Source organism: Lipotes vexillifer, unplaced genomic scaffold (assembly GCF_000442215.2).
Source record: "Lipotes vexillifer unplaced genomic scaffold, Lipotes_vexillifer_v1.1 scaffold851, whole genome shotgun sequence".
NCBI lineage: Eukaryota > Metazoa > Chordata > Mammalia > Artiodactyla > Lipotidae > Lipotes > Lipotes vexillifer.
The window spans coordinates 277,781-291,383 of NW_006778810.1; the positions used below are offsets into that span (position 1 = coordinate 277,781).

Consider the following 13,603-nt stretch of genomic DNA (forward strand, 5'->3'; position numbering starts at 1 on the left):
ATTCCAGGCACGACACAGAGCCGAAGAAACCAGGCACAAAACCAGATTGCATGAGTCTATATCAAAAGCAAGCGAAACTAATCTATGGTGTTGGATTCGCAGTTGCCCTTGGGAGGGGTGAGGGGGGCAGGTTTTCCGAATAGTGCTCGTTTAGGAGGCCGGCGGCGGCCACGCGGGTGTGCTCACTCTGCTGCAGATTTCTGATCTGCGCGCTTTCCTGTGTACCAGGCTTCAACATGAATATCTAATTGTCTGTAGAGCACAGGCCTAACCACAAATTCGACCGGGGCGGGCGACCCAGCCCGTCCTCATCTGGTAGGCCGGGGGCCAAACTCCGGGACCCATCACTGGACCCACGGGTGGAGTGAGGACAGTCACAGCCTCCCTTTCACCTCACGGTGCACTGATGCACGAGAAAGTTCCCTTTGGGGGCTTTCACATTTTGTTAACTTGCGGACACAGCTGTCTGGACTCGGGGGCCCTGCAGACCGCGGCGGTGCCAGAGGAACGGAGCCAGAACCAGAGCGGAGCCCGAGCCCGGGGGCGTGGCTCCTCGATTGCTTCGGCCTGGACGCCGCTCAGCCCGCGCACGCCGGCGGCGATTGGTGCTGCCTGGCGCGGGCGCGGGCGCGGGCGCGGGGCATGCCGGGGCGTCGGTGCGGCGAGAGGAGCGGGCGGCGCGTTGGGCGGGAGGTGGCAGGATGGTGAAACTGACGGCGGAGCTGATAGAGCAGGCGGCGCAGTACACCAACGCCGTGCGGGACCGCGAGCTGGACCTGCGGGGTGAGTCGGACGGGTGCGGGCGGTCCGGCCTCCCCGCCCGCCAGGCGGCCCGGCCTAGCCGCGTGCGCCAGGGCTGGAGCGTGGCGGCGGCTTGCGTCCCGGGCCCCCAGCCGGGCTGGGTCCCGCTGTCGTCGGCGAAAAGCCGTCCCTGGGCCCTTCCGAGGCGTCCCTCACCCCAGCTCCTCCCCGCACACACGGGGCCTCCGCGAAGCTCCGGTAGGACCGCGGGCCTGTGCCGGGCCAGCCGGGCGGGCTTCGCGGCCTGAGCCGCTGCGGGGCCGGGAAATACACGATCTAGCGGTTGCGACACTCGTGCGGAGCGAGACGCGTTAACTTGCTGTCGTGAGAGTGTAGACAGGGTAAGGGAGTGAGGAGACGAAGTACGGGACAAAAGCGATTGTCTTCCCGATATTTGCCCCTCATTGGCTTCAGTCGTCTTTTCCCCTTTTACCAGAACATTGCAAAGAGCGGACTGTCGGAGCGAGGCTGGCGCTGCCCGGTGCCTGCGGAAGGGTCGCGGAAGACCCCAAACTGTTAGGTTCCTGGAGTGATTTCCGCCTCGGCGTGCAGCTCGTCAGCATTTTAAGGGGCGGCTTCTCCGGGGATAAGATAATCAGTCTTGGCCTGAGATTCGCTCCCACGGAGAAAGCGCGGTCGCCGGAGCAGCACGGCTGCTTGCTTTTTTGTTTGCTGACAAAGCCCAGTACTTTCGTTTTGTTGAAACTAAGTTTCTTAGAGAAAGGTTCAACTCAGGTGTAACCGACCGCTTTCACAGTCTTGGCACAGGTGATCCCTGCCTTCTCTCTGAGTCTGAAGTGCACCCCAGCGTTGAGGAGTCTTGTTTTGGTGCAGCACTTACTTTGATGTAGCCCTTACAGCTCTGCACTGTGTACTTTCACCTTGGCTCGTTTAACTTCTTTTTTTCTCCGAGCACTTAGCATAATAATTATGCCCGTGTTAGACAAATCAGGGAGTATTTGAGTTGTCCACAGGGTGATTACTATTGTGTGTGAACTATTGACTTTCAACTCTGGGTTTGAGCTGGGGGAGGTGAAGTAAGGGGGAACTGTCATGATATCATGAAGACATCCCAATGAGTTCTAGGAATCGGGCCTGTGGGATGCAAAAGAGGTTGAGGGCTGTTGTCCACCATGTGTGAACAACGTTTGGACGCTGGCAGTTAAGCAGCTCACAGCGTAAAGTCCTCTTAGGCCACTTCACTAGCTCTGGGGCCTTGCTTAGAGCAGCATGAGGCACCTTGTAAATATTCTTGAAAACTGTTAGGTACTAGTTACTGCTAGTAAGTATTCTCATCATTACTGCCCTTGTCACCATCGCCATCTTCATGTCCACTGCTAGACTATAAGCTTCATGGCAGCTGGGACTTGTGACCGTCTTGTTCCATGTACTATGTGCCAGTACCCTGGCAGTGGCTGGCAACGGCATAGGTGCTAGGTAAACACTTTTGGAAGGAACATTAGCTGTGAGTACAATTACATGAAATGCTGCTAATGTTTTAGGTGCCTTTTAATTATATTAATACTTGTGTGGGTGTTTCTTTTTCCCTCCTTTTTGCAGGGTATAAAATTCCTGTCATTGAAAATCTAGGCGCTACCTTAGACCAGTTTGATGCCATTGATTTTTCTGACAATGAAATCAGGAAGCTGGATGGTTTTCCTTTGTTGAGAAGACTGAAAACATTATTAGTGAACAACAACAGAATATGGTAATTGTCTACTAGTGGAAAGTAGCTTTCTCCCCCTAGAGTAAATGTTGCAGAGTTCCCTGAAGAAGTTGCAGTATATACTGCCAGTTAAACCTACATATTTCTTTTTTTTTCTTTTTAACCTACATATTTCTTAAATGGAAAATGAGCTGCACTTGTCTCATACAGATCCAGAGATTAATTTGTCATTGGTCTAGTCTTATTTACATTTATTCAGAAATCTTGTGTGTATATATATATGTTCATGGTAAGTTTCTAATTTAAGTTAAAAACGTGCTGCTTTGTACATATTTTGGTTGATTTCTAAAATAATAATTAAAATTATCAGAGGGGTCATATTAAAGAGATAACAAAATTCAACAATTATATTTTTGACTGAACATCTCATTCTACCTCAAATCCTCTGCTATTTGTTTTTCTTTAACTGCAGCTGATTTTTAGAATATTGCTTATTGAAATTAAGATTTTTTTTTTGACCCACGTTCAACATCTCTGTAAATTTTGTTGGAGAAAAGTTATTAAAGGTCTATAGACAATGTCTTTAAGAAGTTCTGGGTGTTGAGTTGCCTTTTTTTAATAGGTGAATTTCTCATGAGTTAACTATTCTGTTGTGGTTTGGTTGGTGTATCTTGTGCTTGAGCTGTGAATACAGAACCACTTGTATTTCTGTGCTACCTGCACACAAGTCCTGAGATGAGCAAAGTAAGTCTATTTACACAGGACTTTCTCTTCATCTTAGGTCTTATTAGATAGTGTAGCAGTGGAAAGAGCCCTCGGCAGCTTTCAGGAGGCATTTCAGGAGGCATGGGTTTTAAAATCATCCCACTTCTGTGACCTCAGACAAGTTTCCTCTTTGTGCCTCATTTTCCTTCTGTTAGAGTGTTGAAAGAAAGATCTCTAAGGTTCTTCCCACTTTGAAGTCCTCTGGGCAAGGGCTTAGATGAAGTTGTTAGCTTACTTAATTTACTTTCATTAAGATTTTTTCTTTTTATTTTAGCCGTATAGGTGAGGGACTTGATCAGGCTCTGCCCTGTCTGACAGAACTCATTCTCACCAACAACAGTCTTGTGGAATTGGTAAGTTGAACAGGGGAAAAACGTATTTGTAGGGAGGAGTTAAAGGTACTACATGCCTTTTATAGAAAACTTGGAAAATACAGAAAATTATCTCATCATCCTTTTTATTTTCTTAATTAATTCAGGAAATGGGCCTTTTTTGGTTATGTGTTGCAAATATCTTCCCACTCTCTAGCTCACCTTTTGACTCTCTTAGGGTCTTGATAGAGAAGTTCCTAATTCAAGCATAATCCATTTCATCAGTCTGTTGTTATTAGTACTTTTGAGTTCTGTTAAGCTTCCCCTACCCCAGGCTCATAAAGAAACTCACATATTCTATTTTCTAGAATCACAGTGTCCAGTATGGTAGCTATTAGCCACAAGTGGCTACTTTGAATTAAGATATACTAGAATATAAAATACACTACAGACTCTAGAGAGTTAGTACAAAAAAAAAGAATATAAACTATCAATATTTTTTTTAAACTGACATTGAAATGGTAATATTTTGGAAAATAGGTAAAACAATGTATTATTAAAATTAGTTTCTCCTGTTTTAATGTCACTAACTAGAAAATTACATATGTGACATACATTAAATTTTGTTGGAGAGTTTTATTCAAGAAATTATTGTTTTACTCCACATTTAGATCAACGATCCATTTGAAATCTGTTTTCTCTTTTTTAAAAAAACATTACACTTTATTTTTTATAAATTTATTTATTTATTTTATTATTTTTGGCTGCGTTGGGTCTTCGTTGCTGCGTGTGGGCTTTCTCTAGTTGTGGCGAGCGGGCTTCGCATTGCGGTGGCTTCTCTTGCTGTTGAGCATGGGCTCCAGGTGCACGGGCTTCAGTAGTTGCGGCTCACGGGCTTAGTTGCCCCTCAGCATGTGGGATCTTCCTGGACCAGGGCTCGAACCTGTGTCCCCTGCATTGGCAGGTGGATTCTTAACCACTGTGCCACCAAGGAAGCCCCTGAAATCCAGTTTCTTATAAGATAGGGGGCAAGTTTCATTTTCTCTATTTGGATATGATTATTTTTATGCTTTTTAAATTTCTGCTCTGTGTATAATTTTTAACAAAATTGAGCTTATACTATACATTGTTTTGCAACCTAAATTTCTCACTTAAATACTGGATGTTGGGCTTCCCTGGTGGCGCAGTGGTTGAGAATCTGCCTGCCAATGCAGACGACACAGGTTCGAGCCCTGGTCTGGGAAGGTCCCACATGCCAGGGAGCAACTGGGCCCGTGAGCCACAGTTACTGAGCCTGCGCGTCTGGAGCCTGTGCTCCGCAACAACAGAGGCCGCGATAGTGAGAGGCCTGCGCACCGCGATGAAGAGTGACCCCCACTTGCCACAACTAGAGAAAGCCCATGCACAGAAATGAAGACCCAACACAGCCATAAATAAATAAATAAATAAATACATTGTGTATTATTAAAAATAAATAAATAAATAAATAAATAAATACTGGATGTTTAAGTTCATATGATATAACTTGATTTTAGGTTATTATGCACATAACCCCTCCCTTCCCTATTTCCCTGATTGTTCCTTTCCTGGTGGACGAGGTCTATAAGCTTCTTTCAGATTCCCAAAGGAGTACTTGACTCCAAAAGTAAGAAAGCACTGATCTGAGGGCATGTCCTTTCTAAACTATATGAGGTATGTGCGTTCACAGGGAATGTGTGGCATGATGGGGGCAGTATATTCTGTGTGTTGTAATTGTGTTTAAAGCTGTTTGCAAAGATGAAGGCTGTTTGTCCTATCAGTCACCGAAAGAGGTGTATTAAAATCCTACATGATAGTGGATTTGACTGTTTCCATGGAGTTCTGTCGATTTTAGTTTTATATATTTTTAGGTTATTTTATTTGATATATCCAAATTTTATGTATCTTACTGATGAAATAAACCTTTTATGTGTGGCAACCCTCTTTACAGCTTATTAGTGCTGTTTTACCCTGGTTGTCTATTTTATCTGCTGCAGTATACCAAAACAAGCTTTCTTTCAATTAGTATTTGCGTAATCATTTTTTTCATCCAAACTTTACATTGTTTTTCTGTACTTATATTTTAGATTTGTCTCTTGAAAACAGCATATGATAGGATTCTTTTTTTAAATCCAGTCTGAAGTCTGACTTTTAAATGAAATAGTCTAGTTATGTTTAATGTAATTACTGGTACATTTGAGTTTGTCTTCTTTCTTTTCTAGAATTTTTTATTTGTTGCATCTATCTGCAATTTTTTTTCTCTCCTGTATTGCTCGCTCTCTCTTTTTTTGGCATTCCACTTCTCCTTCTGATAGTTTAGAGATTAACTAATTATTAAATAGACTCTGTTTCTATTCTTAGCATCCTAGGAATTAGCACACCCATATTTATCCAAGTGTAAAGCAGTTAACCAGCACCTGTACCTCCTGAATAATGCGGCACCTTAACCATCTCACCGCCCCCCTGCCCCCCGTGAAGACGTCACTGTGTTTTGCACAGTCCGTATGTGTGTCTGTGTGTGTGACTAAAGTTACCGTTCTTCCTTTCTTTTGGTTATGGCAACTTTATTGAAGTATGATGGACAAATGAAAATTATATATGTTTAAGGTTTACAGTGTGAAATTTGATATATATATATATATACATTGTGAAATGATTACCACAGAGTAACATATTCACCACTTCACCTAGTTACCTTTTTGTGTGTGCAGTGAGAATACTTGAGATCTACTTTTTTATCATATTGAGTACACCATATGTTATTTTTAACTATAGTCACAATGTTGTACCTGAAATCTCTAGAACTTATCTTATAACTGAAAGTTTGTGCTCTTTAATCAATAGCTCATCTCCCCTTTCCTCCACCCCCCAGCCTCTGGTAACCACCATTCAACTCTGTTGCTGTGAGTTGGACTTTTCTTGAGATTCCACATAAAAGTGAGGTCAGGCAATATTTGTCTTCCTTTGTTCCTTTTTGGATTGTTCTTTAGATATCCTTTAGTGATGGCGTGCCAGTAGCAAGCTTTAGAGCTCCCTCCCATGCTGTTGTGAGGTATTCTGAGCACCTGGCTGTGTTGCCCTCCCCTGCTTTTACTTGTACTTTTTTCCTCATTGTCCCTCTTGGCCCTGTCCCACTCAGTTCAGATCTGTTCTAGCAGTTTCTCCTCCGTGTGGGGCTTTGTTCTGGAAAGGGCACAGTTTCTGGTGGAGTGAAGTCCCAGATTGCTCGAGCCCTTCAGGCGTCATCACACACTCAATGTGTTCATTATTGGGACTTGCCTATCCTTTGCCTGTCCTTTCTCAAACTGGGTACCTGTCATTCGCTTTGGAGTTCTTGGGTCTCTTGGACGCCTCTCTGCCTTTCCTCTCTTCTTCCTGTATGGATGTTGTCACCAGGCAAGTCATGTAGCTCTCACAGTAGTTTGTCCTCACTGGCTTCTGTGTTAGGTTTTTGCCAGAGTACCTTTTCATCTAGTTTGCTTGTAGTTGACCGTACGTTTTGGTTTTCCTATCCTTGTGGCACTGTGTTTTATGGCATAATTTGGGAAGATTCAAAAGCTAACCTGCCTTCTTCCCATATACGTTTTTTTGGGTTTTTGGGGGATTTTTTTGCGGTACGCGGGCCTCTTATTGTTGTGGCCTCTCCCGTTGTGGAGCACAGGCTCTGGACGCGCAGGCTCAGCGGCCGTGGCTCACGGGCCCAGCTGCTCCGTGGCATGTGGGGTCTGCCCGGACCGGGGCACAAACCCGTGTCCCCTGCATCAGCAGGTGGGCTCTCAACCACTGCACCACCAGGGAAGCCCAATATATGCGTTTTTTTTAAACTGTACTCCTTGTCCTTGAAAATTTTTTATTTATTTTTTTGCGGTACGCGGGCCTCTCACTGTTGCGGCCTCTCCCGTTGCAGAGCACAGGCTCCGGACGCGCAGGCTCAGCGGCCATGGCTCACGGGCCCAGCCGCTCCGTGGCATGTGGGATCTCCCCGGACCGGGGCACGAACCCATGTCCCCTGCATTGGCAGGCGGACTCTCAACCACTGCGCCACCAGGGAAGCCCCTTGTCCTTGAAAATTTTATTTGAAGAGGTTTGGGGACGCCTAGAATAAAGGTGCCTTCCCTCAAAGATAGCATACTCGTGTTGCTCCCAGGCACCAACAGGGAAAACCACCTTACACCAAGATCACGGTTTGAGGTTCCCTATGTGAACAACTTGCTCAAAAGTTACAGCAGTTTTCACTTGCTTTCTTTTCTCAATCACTGCTTTAAGCTCAGTAGTCCTTTTGGACTTGCTACAGGAAACGATTTTTTTTTTTTTTTTTGGTCTCTTATGCTGTTGAGACAGAAACTGTTGTGGCCAAGATATTAAGTTTAAGAAGCTCAAATTTATGAACCAGTGTATTCAGTAGAAATGTACCAAGCATCTGTGATGTGCTAGTGTTGTGCAGTTCTGGGGCAGGAAAAACAAATAAATGCATAAAAGACAAGATCAGTCCTTGCTCCAAAGGCATCCACCATTTCACAGTATCAAAATGGGGTGTGGTATTCGTGTTCTTACCTGTGGCTGTTATTTTACAGGGTGATCTGGACCCTTTGGCATCTCTCAAATCATTGACTTATCTAAGGTATGGAAATTATTTGTGGTGGTGACAATAAAGTTTTTTAAAATAACACCATTACCAGCCTTGATCTTAAAGTCATCAGTACAAAGTACTTTTAAAAAACAAATATTGAAAGTATTTCCTTTGGGCTCTTAAAATTTCCCTAGTGTTAAGTTCTTATGACATTGAAATGTGAAGAATAGTGAACTTTTCCTTACTTCATGGGCTCATTAGATTTTATTAAAATGGACCTCTTGAATGCTGTGCTGTGAACAACATTGGCATTGTATTGTTCCTTTTCTTGTAGTATTCTAAGAAATCCTGTAACAAATAAGAAGCATTACAGACTATATGTGATTTATAAAGTTCCACAAGTCAGAGTACTGGATTTCCAGAAGGTGAAACTAAAAGTAAGTATTACTCTGTTGTAAGTCATTATAGATTGGTGTGTTTTCCTTTATACTTTCGTTACTGACTTTTTAAATGGCCCAGTGATTTTTATCATTGGTTTATAATGAGAATGGGGAGGGGGTGCTAAGTCAATTTTCACATACGGTGTTTATGGTGGGACTTTGAGTTCCTGTTGTCTTGTGTGGGGCTGGCCTTTCTAGAGGTGGCACAGCCTCAGAGCCGCCGTGGGCACTGTCACAGCAGACGGTCTGCTTAGATGCACTCCCTGTGGGGAGTGTAATGTAATCCACGTTTCAGTACCTTTAATTGTTAGAATGATTTTCCCTTTATTGGGGGATTTTTTTTTTTTAACCTTCTTAGTTCCTTGAGAGCCCCTCCTTGAAACTCGGAGAGGGAACTTTCTTCAAGGACCTTCACCAGAAAGGCGACCACTGTGTCTCCTTTTAACTTGAAATTGGCTTCGTGGTATTTTCACCAGCCCACAGTATTCCAGGAGAGTTTTCTTCCATGTTTTCTGAGGAATGCATCTAAATGCATGTGGTATTCCTATTTCCATTAACTGTGTGTGTGGTGTCGCTGTAGGAGCGTCAGGAAGCAGAGAAAATGTTCAAGGGCAAACGGGGTGCACAACTTGCAAAGGATATTGCCAGGAGAAGCAAAACGTAAGATCCGGATATCCAACTTCACTCCACTTCACCTTCAGAAACATTATCTGTCTGGCATTTTGCTTCCTGCAAAATGAAATGAAACACCTGTGACTAATACAGTACTAAATTTGCGTGATGATGATCCATGACCATCAGTGGTCCATGTATCACATGAGATTTCTACCAGATTAGCAGAGCAAATATTTCAGTATTCAGTCTTAGTGTGATATTATATACGTCCTCCTTTCTCTGTAGGAAGATGAACTGGGTGGTGTTTCTGAAGGAGAGAGTTTCTTGTATCAGTTTGTTAACAAAGATAAGATACTACACTGGTTGAATTACTTTCAAAAGCTTTTGAAAGTAAAAGAGAAGCAATTTCTATTGGTCTGGATTTGACAGTTTTGTACTTCCCTCCCCTCCCAAGTTTCAGTCCAGGTGCTGGTTTGCCAACTGACAAAAAGAAAGGTGGGCCATCTCCAGGGGATGTGGAAGCAATCAAGGTAATCATGTGTTAGGATTCTTGGACTGGAGTGAGCTGTTACGGGTTTAGGACACAAAATTATGTAATAACCCAAGTAATAAACACTGCAGATTTTCCCCACAATTGTTAGAATCCAGCTGTATTTTTGTGTAAGGAAAAACTAGCTTAAAGATATCATTTGACCAGGCTTTGACTTGAATTAATTATATGAGCCAGTCAGAGTGGAGGCGACTCTGGTCTTTCTCATTTTCCCAGGATGTGTTTATTTGAACAGTTAATTACCTTTGCATGCTGTCTTAATTTTTACTTTGAAAGATTTGCTACCTGAAAGATCCTGCTTGATGAGAAATCCTAATTTTATAATACTGCCTCCTAAATTATCCAATAGCATAATTCCAAATAGGTACATCAATTAGCTAAGATTTTAGGACACGAGCAGCAATTATTTCCTTTCTTATAATAGGGTCTATAGCTCTTTACCAATTTTGGAAATTTATGATTTGGTTTTGGGGTTGATTTCACTGTGCCAGTAAAATTCTTCCCCCAACAAAGAACTATTTAATATTCCAACTCAAAAAGATGGTGTGAATTCCTGTGAGTGTTTTCTGGGTGGTGGAGGCTTAGATGAAAGTAACTGTCCGTCTCCATTGTCTCCTGGCATCCAGAATGCTATAGCAAACGCATCAACTTTGGCTGAAGTGGAGCGGCTGAAGGGCTTGCTTCAGTCCGGTCAGATACCTGGCAGAGAACGCAGATCAGGTAACAATGTTCTGTCTTTATTTCCAAATTAATGGTACACTTGGAGTGATTGCAAAACAGTTTAGATGCTACGACCCAAGAATGCTAGAATAGTGCCTCATTACCATCTAATCTAATCCACACAAAATGCCTTTAAATGCTCGTTGAAGAGAAATCATTTGTTAAAGAATGTTATGTCCTAGGACTCGGGTTTTTGTAAAAGTTGAGACAAACATTATTTCATAGCCATGGAATGAAAGCGAACAGTGGAGGTGAACGTGTTGCCTTTGACCCCTGTCCATGTAGGCTAGCTTAGCAGATGAGGACACAGGCTCCAGAGCCAGACAGGCTGAGGGTCAGAGCTTAGCTTCACCAGTTCTGTCCTTGGGTAAATTTCCTGATCTCCACTTAACCTTAAATCTGTGTCCTTATCTTAAATCTGAGATAGTGATAATGGTAACCTCAAAAGGTTGTTGGGAGGACTAAGTAAGATACGTCGTAGGTAGCACTGAGCATAGGGTGTGAGCCCTTCTGATAGTAAATGCCAGCTTTGTGTCAGGCAAACTGGTGGACACTTGGGTATAAAGTGAAAACTACCCCACACCGTGCATATTACAAGTTTGATATGAATGTAACTGGGACCTCTGTCTAGACTGGCAGCTCAGGGAAAGTTTCCTTGGGGAAATAATGTTGGAACTGAAGCTAAAAACGAGTAAGACATTAATTAGACCAGTGGTTCTCATCCGTGTGGTCCTTGGGGCCCTGGGGCACACATTTTTGGTTTCCTGGGTGACGATGGAATGGGGGTGCATAAAGCACCTCTGTGCCGACGTGGGTGGTTGACTCCCTGCGCTTGTGCTGGCTCAGGTGAGAGGCAGGCAGCTTCACCAACGTGAAGTGAGCTTGCCACTTCAAGGAGAGCAGCTAGTATTTGTTACCAATGATAATCAAATTTTCAAGCAGAAATTAAAAGCTGGGAAAAATTTTTTCCACAGTTGTAACCTTGACAGTTACCCAGTACTTCCAGACTTCTCTGCAGAAATTGTTGCTATTAATGAATGTGATTTTTTTTATATAACATATAAAGAAATGGGTCAACATTTGGAAGACCTGTATAACTCAGTGAGCAACGTTTTCCAAATGATGCTACAGAGTCATGCATGCATAAATGATCCATTCAGAGTACAGAATAAACCGGTGGATTTTCAAGTCAGAGTATGAAAAGTTCATTGATAAGGTTTCAGACTCCACACTGCCATCTAACCTTTAAGAAACTACCACTTTCAGGACTTCCCTGGCAGTCCAGTGGTTAAGACTTGGCTTTTACTGCTGTGGGCCTGGGTTTGGTCCCTGGTCGGGGAACTAAAATCCCACAAGCCAAGTGGCGTGGCCAAAAAAAAAAAAAAACAACTACCACTTCTGTCAAGTTTGGGCATAGTATCAGAAAAGAATATCCACAACTGCCTGCAAAGACTATTAAAATACTCCTCCCTTGTCTAACTACATGTTTGTGTGAGGCTGATTTTCTTCATACCCTTCAATCAAAACAACATACTGTAGCAAGTGGAATGATGAAGTCAGTACAAGGGTCCAGCTGCTCTTTGGCAGACATTACAGAGATGGGCAAAACTAGAAAATAATGCCGACTTTCTCACTAAATATTTTTGTTTTAGAAAATATTGGTATTGTTATATTTTATAAAAATATAAACATTGTTACTATATAATAGATTTATTGTTTTAATGAATTACTGTTTTTTAAAATACTTTTAATTTTCTAACATACTATCGATAAACGTAATCTACTTAAACAAAAGCTCTTTGGGTCCTAAAATTAAAGTATTTGAGAACCCCTGAACTAGACAAAGGCAGAATGGCATTCTCGGGGGAAGGAACTGCACTGGCAGAAAACCTGTGATAAGAGACCCTTGCACACTTGGACTGAAGGAGGACAGTGTGAGCCAAGGTCAAGGGATGGGGGGGAATGTGGTGAGACGGGCAGCAGAGTGAGCTCTCAAGTCCAGCTCCTCCGGGGACTGCAGGCCTGCAGTCCCCATGCCGGAGAAGGTCTGCGGTCCTTAGAACAGTACAGGTCTGTCGAAGGCTTTCGAGACTCCCTGGTAACAGCTTGGGGGAGGAAGCTGTATCTAATTGCTTATTGGGACTGCAGTATGACAAAATTACTGAATTAATTTGCTTCCCCTAAAGTGTTTTATTTGGGCCTTAGGCTAGCTTTGGATTTTTCAGCGTCATCTAAACATGCGGGCACATTGAGGAGAGGAAGATGGAGATTGTTCCTGGTTCTGTCAATTTCAGTGGGCCCAGGCTTCTGAGTAGCACTTCCTGTATCTAGAAATGTAATGTTTGGGTCTAACTAGAAACAAACATGAGAAATTTTCCCTAACATTGACAGGGTTAAAACGTTTCATTTATCAGAATACATTGACTAAAATATCTGCAATAAATTGTTGACAAATAACAACTGTTTCATTGTTGTTGCCATATTTTTCTTAATTTAGAGACATAGTCACTAACTGACTATCCCCAGCATGTGGTAGGTATTCCTCCCCTGCCCCTTTTTAAAATTTTTTTAAGTGTTCCCAGTTTCTTTGCCCATAGCAGTGGCAAGAACAAAACACAAAGTATAAGCTTTTTATCTTTATAAAAAATGAGTTATCAGGCTTCCCTGGTGGCACAGTGGTTGAGGGTCCGCCTGCTGATGCAGGGGACACAGGTTCGTGCCCCGGTCCAGGAGGATCCCACATGCCGCGGAGCGGCTGGGCCTGTGAGCCATGGCCGCTGAGCCTGCGCATCCGGAGCCTGTGCTCCACAACGGGAGAGGCCACGGCGGTGAGAGGCCCGCGTACCGCAAAAAAAAAAAAAAAAAAAAAAAAAGAGTTTTCAGTTTGACTAGAATGGCAGGCAAAGAGTTGGACTTGCATAAAACACCTTTGTGACCCTTCCCCTTAGGAACTGACAATCCTTTCCAATACCTGCCAAAGATAGATGGTCTCCAGACCCTAAACTCCTCAAGGCAGAGGCCACTGTTGGGCTTTTGTACCTTGCCCAGGGCCTGGCACACAGCAGCCTCACGGATGGGCACTTACACACTGAGCAAGCACGTTCTCTAAAATTTTTTTTTTTTTTTTTTTTTTTTTTTTTTTTTTTT

General features: G+C 43.4%; 1 protein-coding gene across 1 annotated transcript in view; it reads left to right on the forward strand.

The window, feature by feature from the left end:
* The first annotated feature begins 639 nt into the window (after positions 1-639).
* The window catches only part of SNRPA1 (small nuclear ribonucleoprotein polypeptide A'), a 13,585-nt gene continuing 621 nt past the window's right edge, over positions 640-13,603 (forward strand). The window contains exons 1-8 of the mRNA XM_007451961.1: positions 640-783; positions 2,362-2,509; positions 3,507-3,585; positions 8,136-8,182; positions 8,466-8,568; positions 9,152-9,231; positions 9,641-9,716; positions 10,363-10,456. Of these exons, the coding sequence (XP_007452023.1) occupies positions 702-783; positions 2,362-2,509; positions 3,507-3,585; positions 8,136-8,182; positions 8,466-8,568; positions 9,152-9,231; positions 9,641-9,716; positions 10,363-10,456 (709 nt within the window). The 5' untranslated portion in view covers positions 640-701. The remainder of the gene's footprint in view (positions 784-2,361; positions 2,510-3,506; positions 3,586-8,135; positions 8,183-8,465; positions 8,569-9,151; positions 9,232-9,640; positions 9,717-10,362; positions 10,457-13,603) is intronic.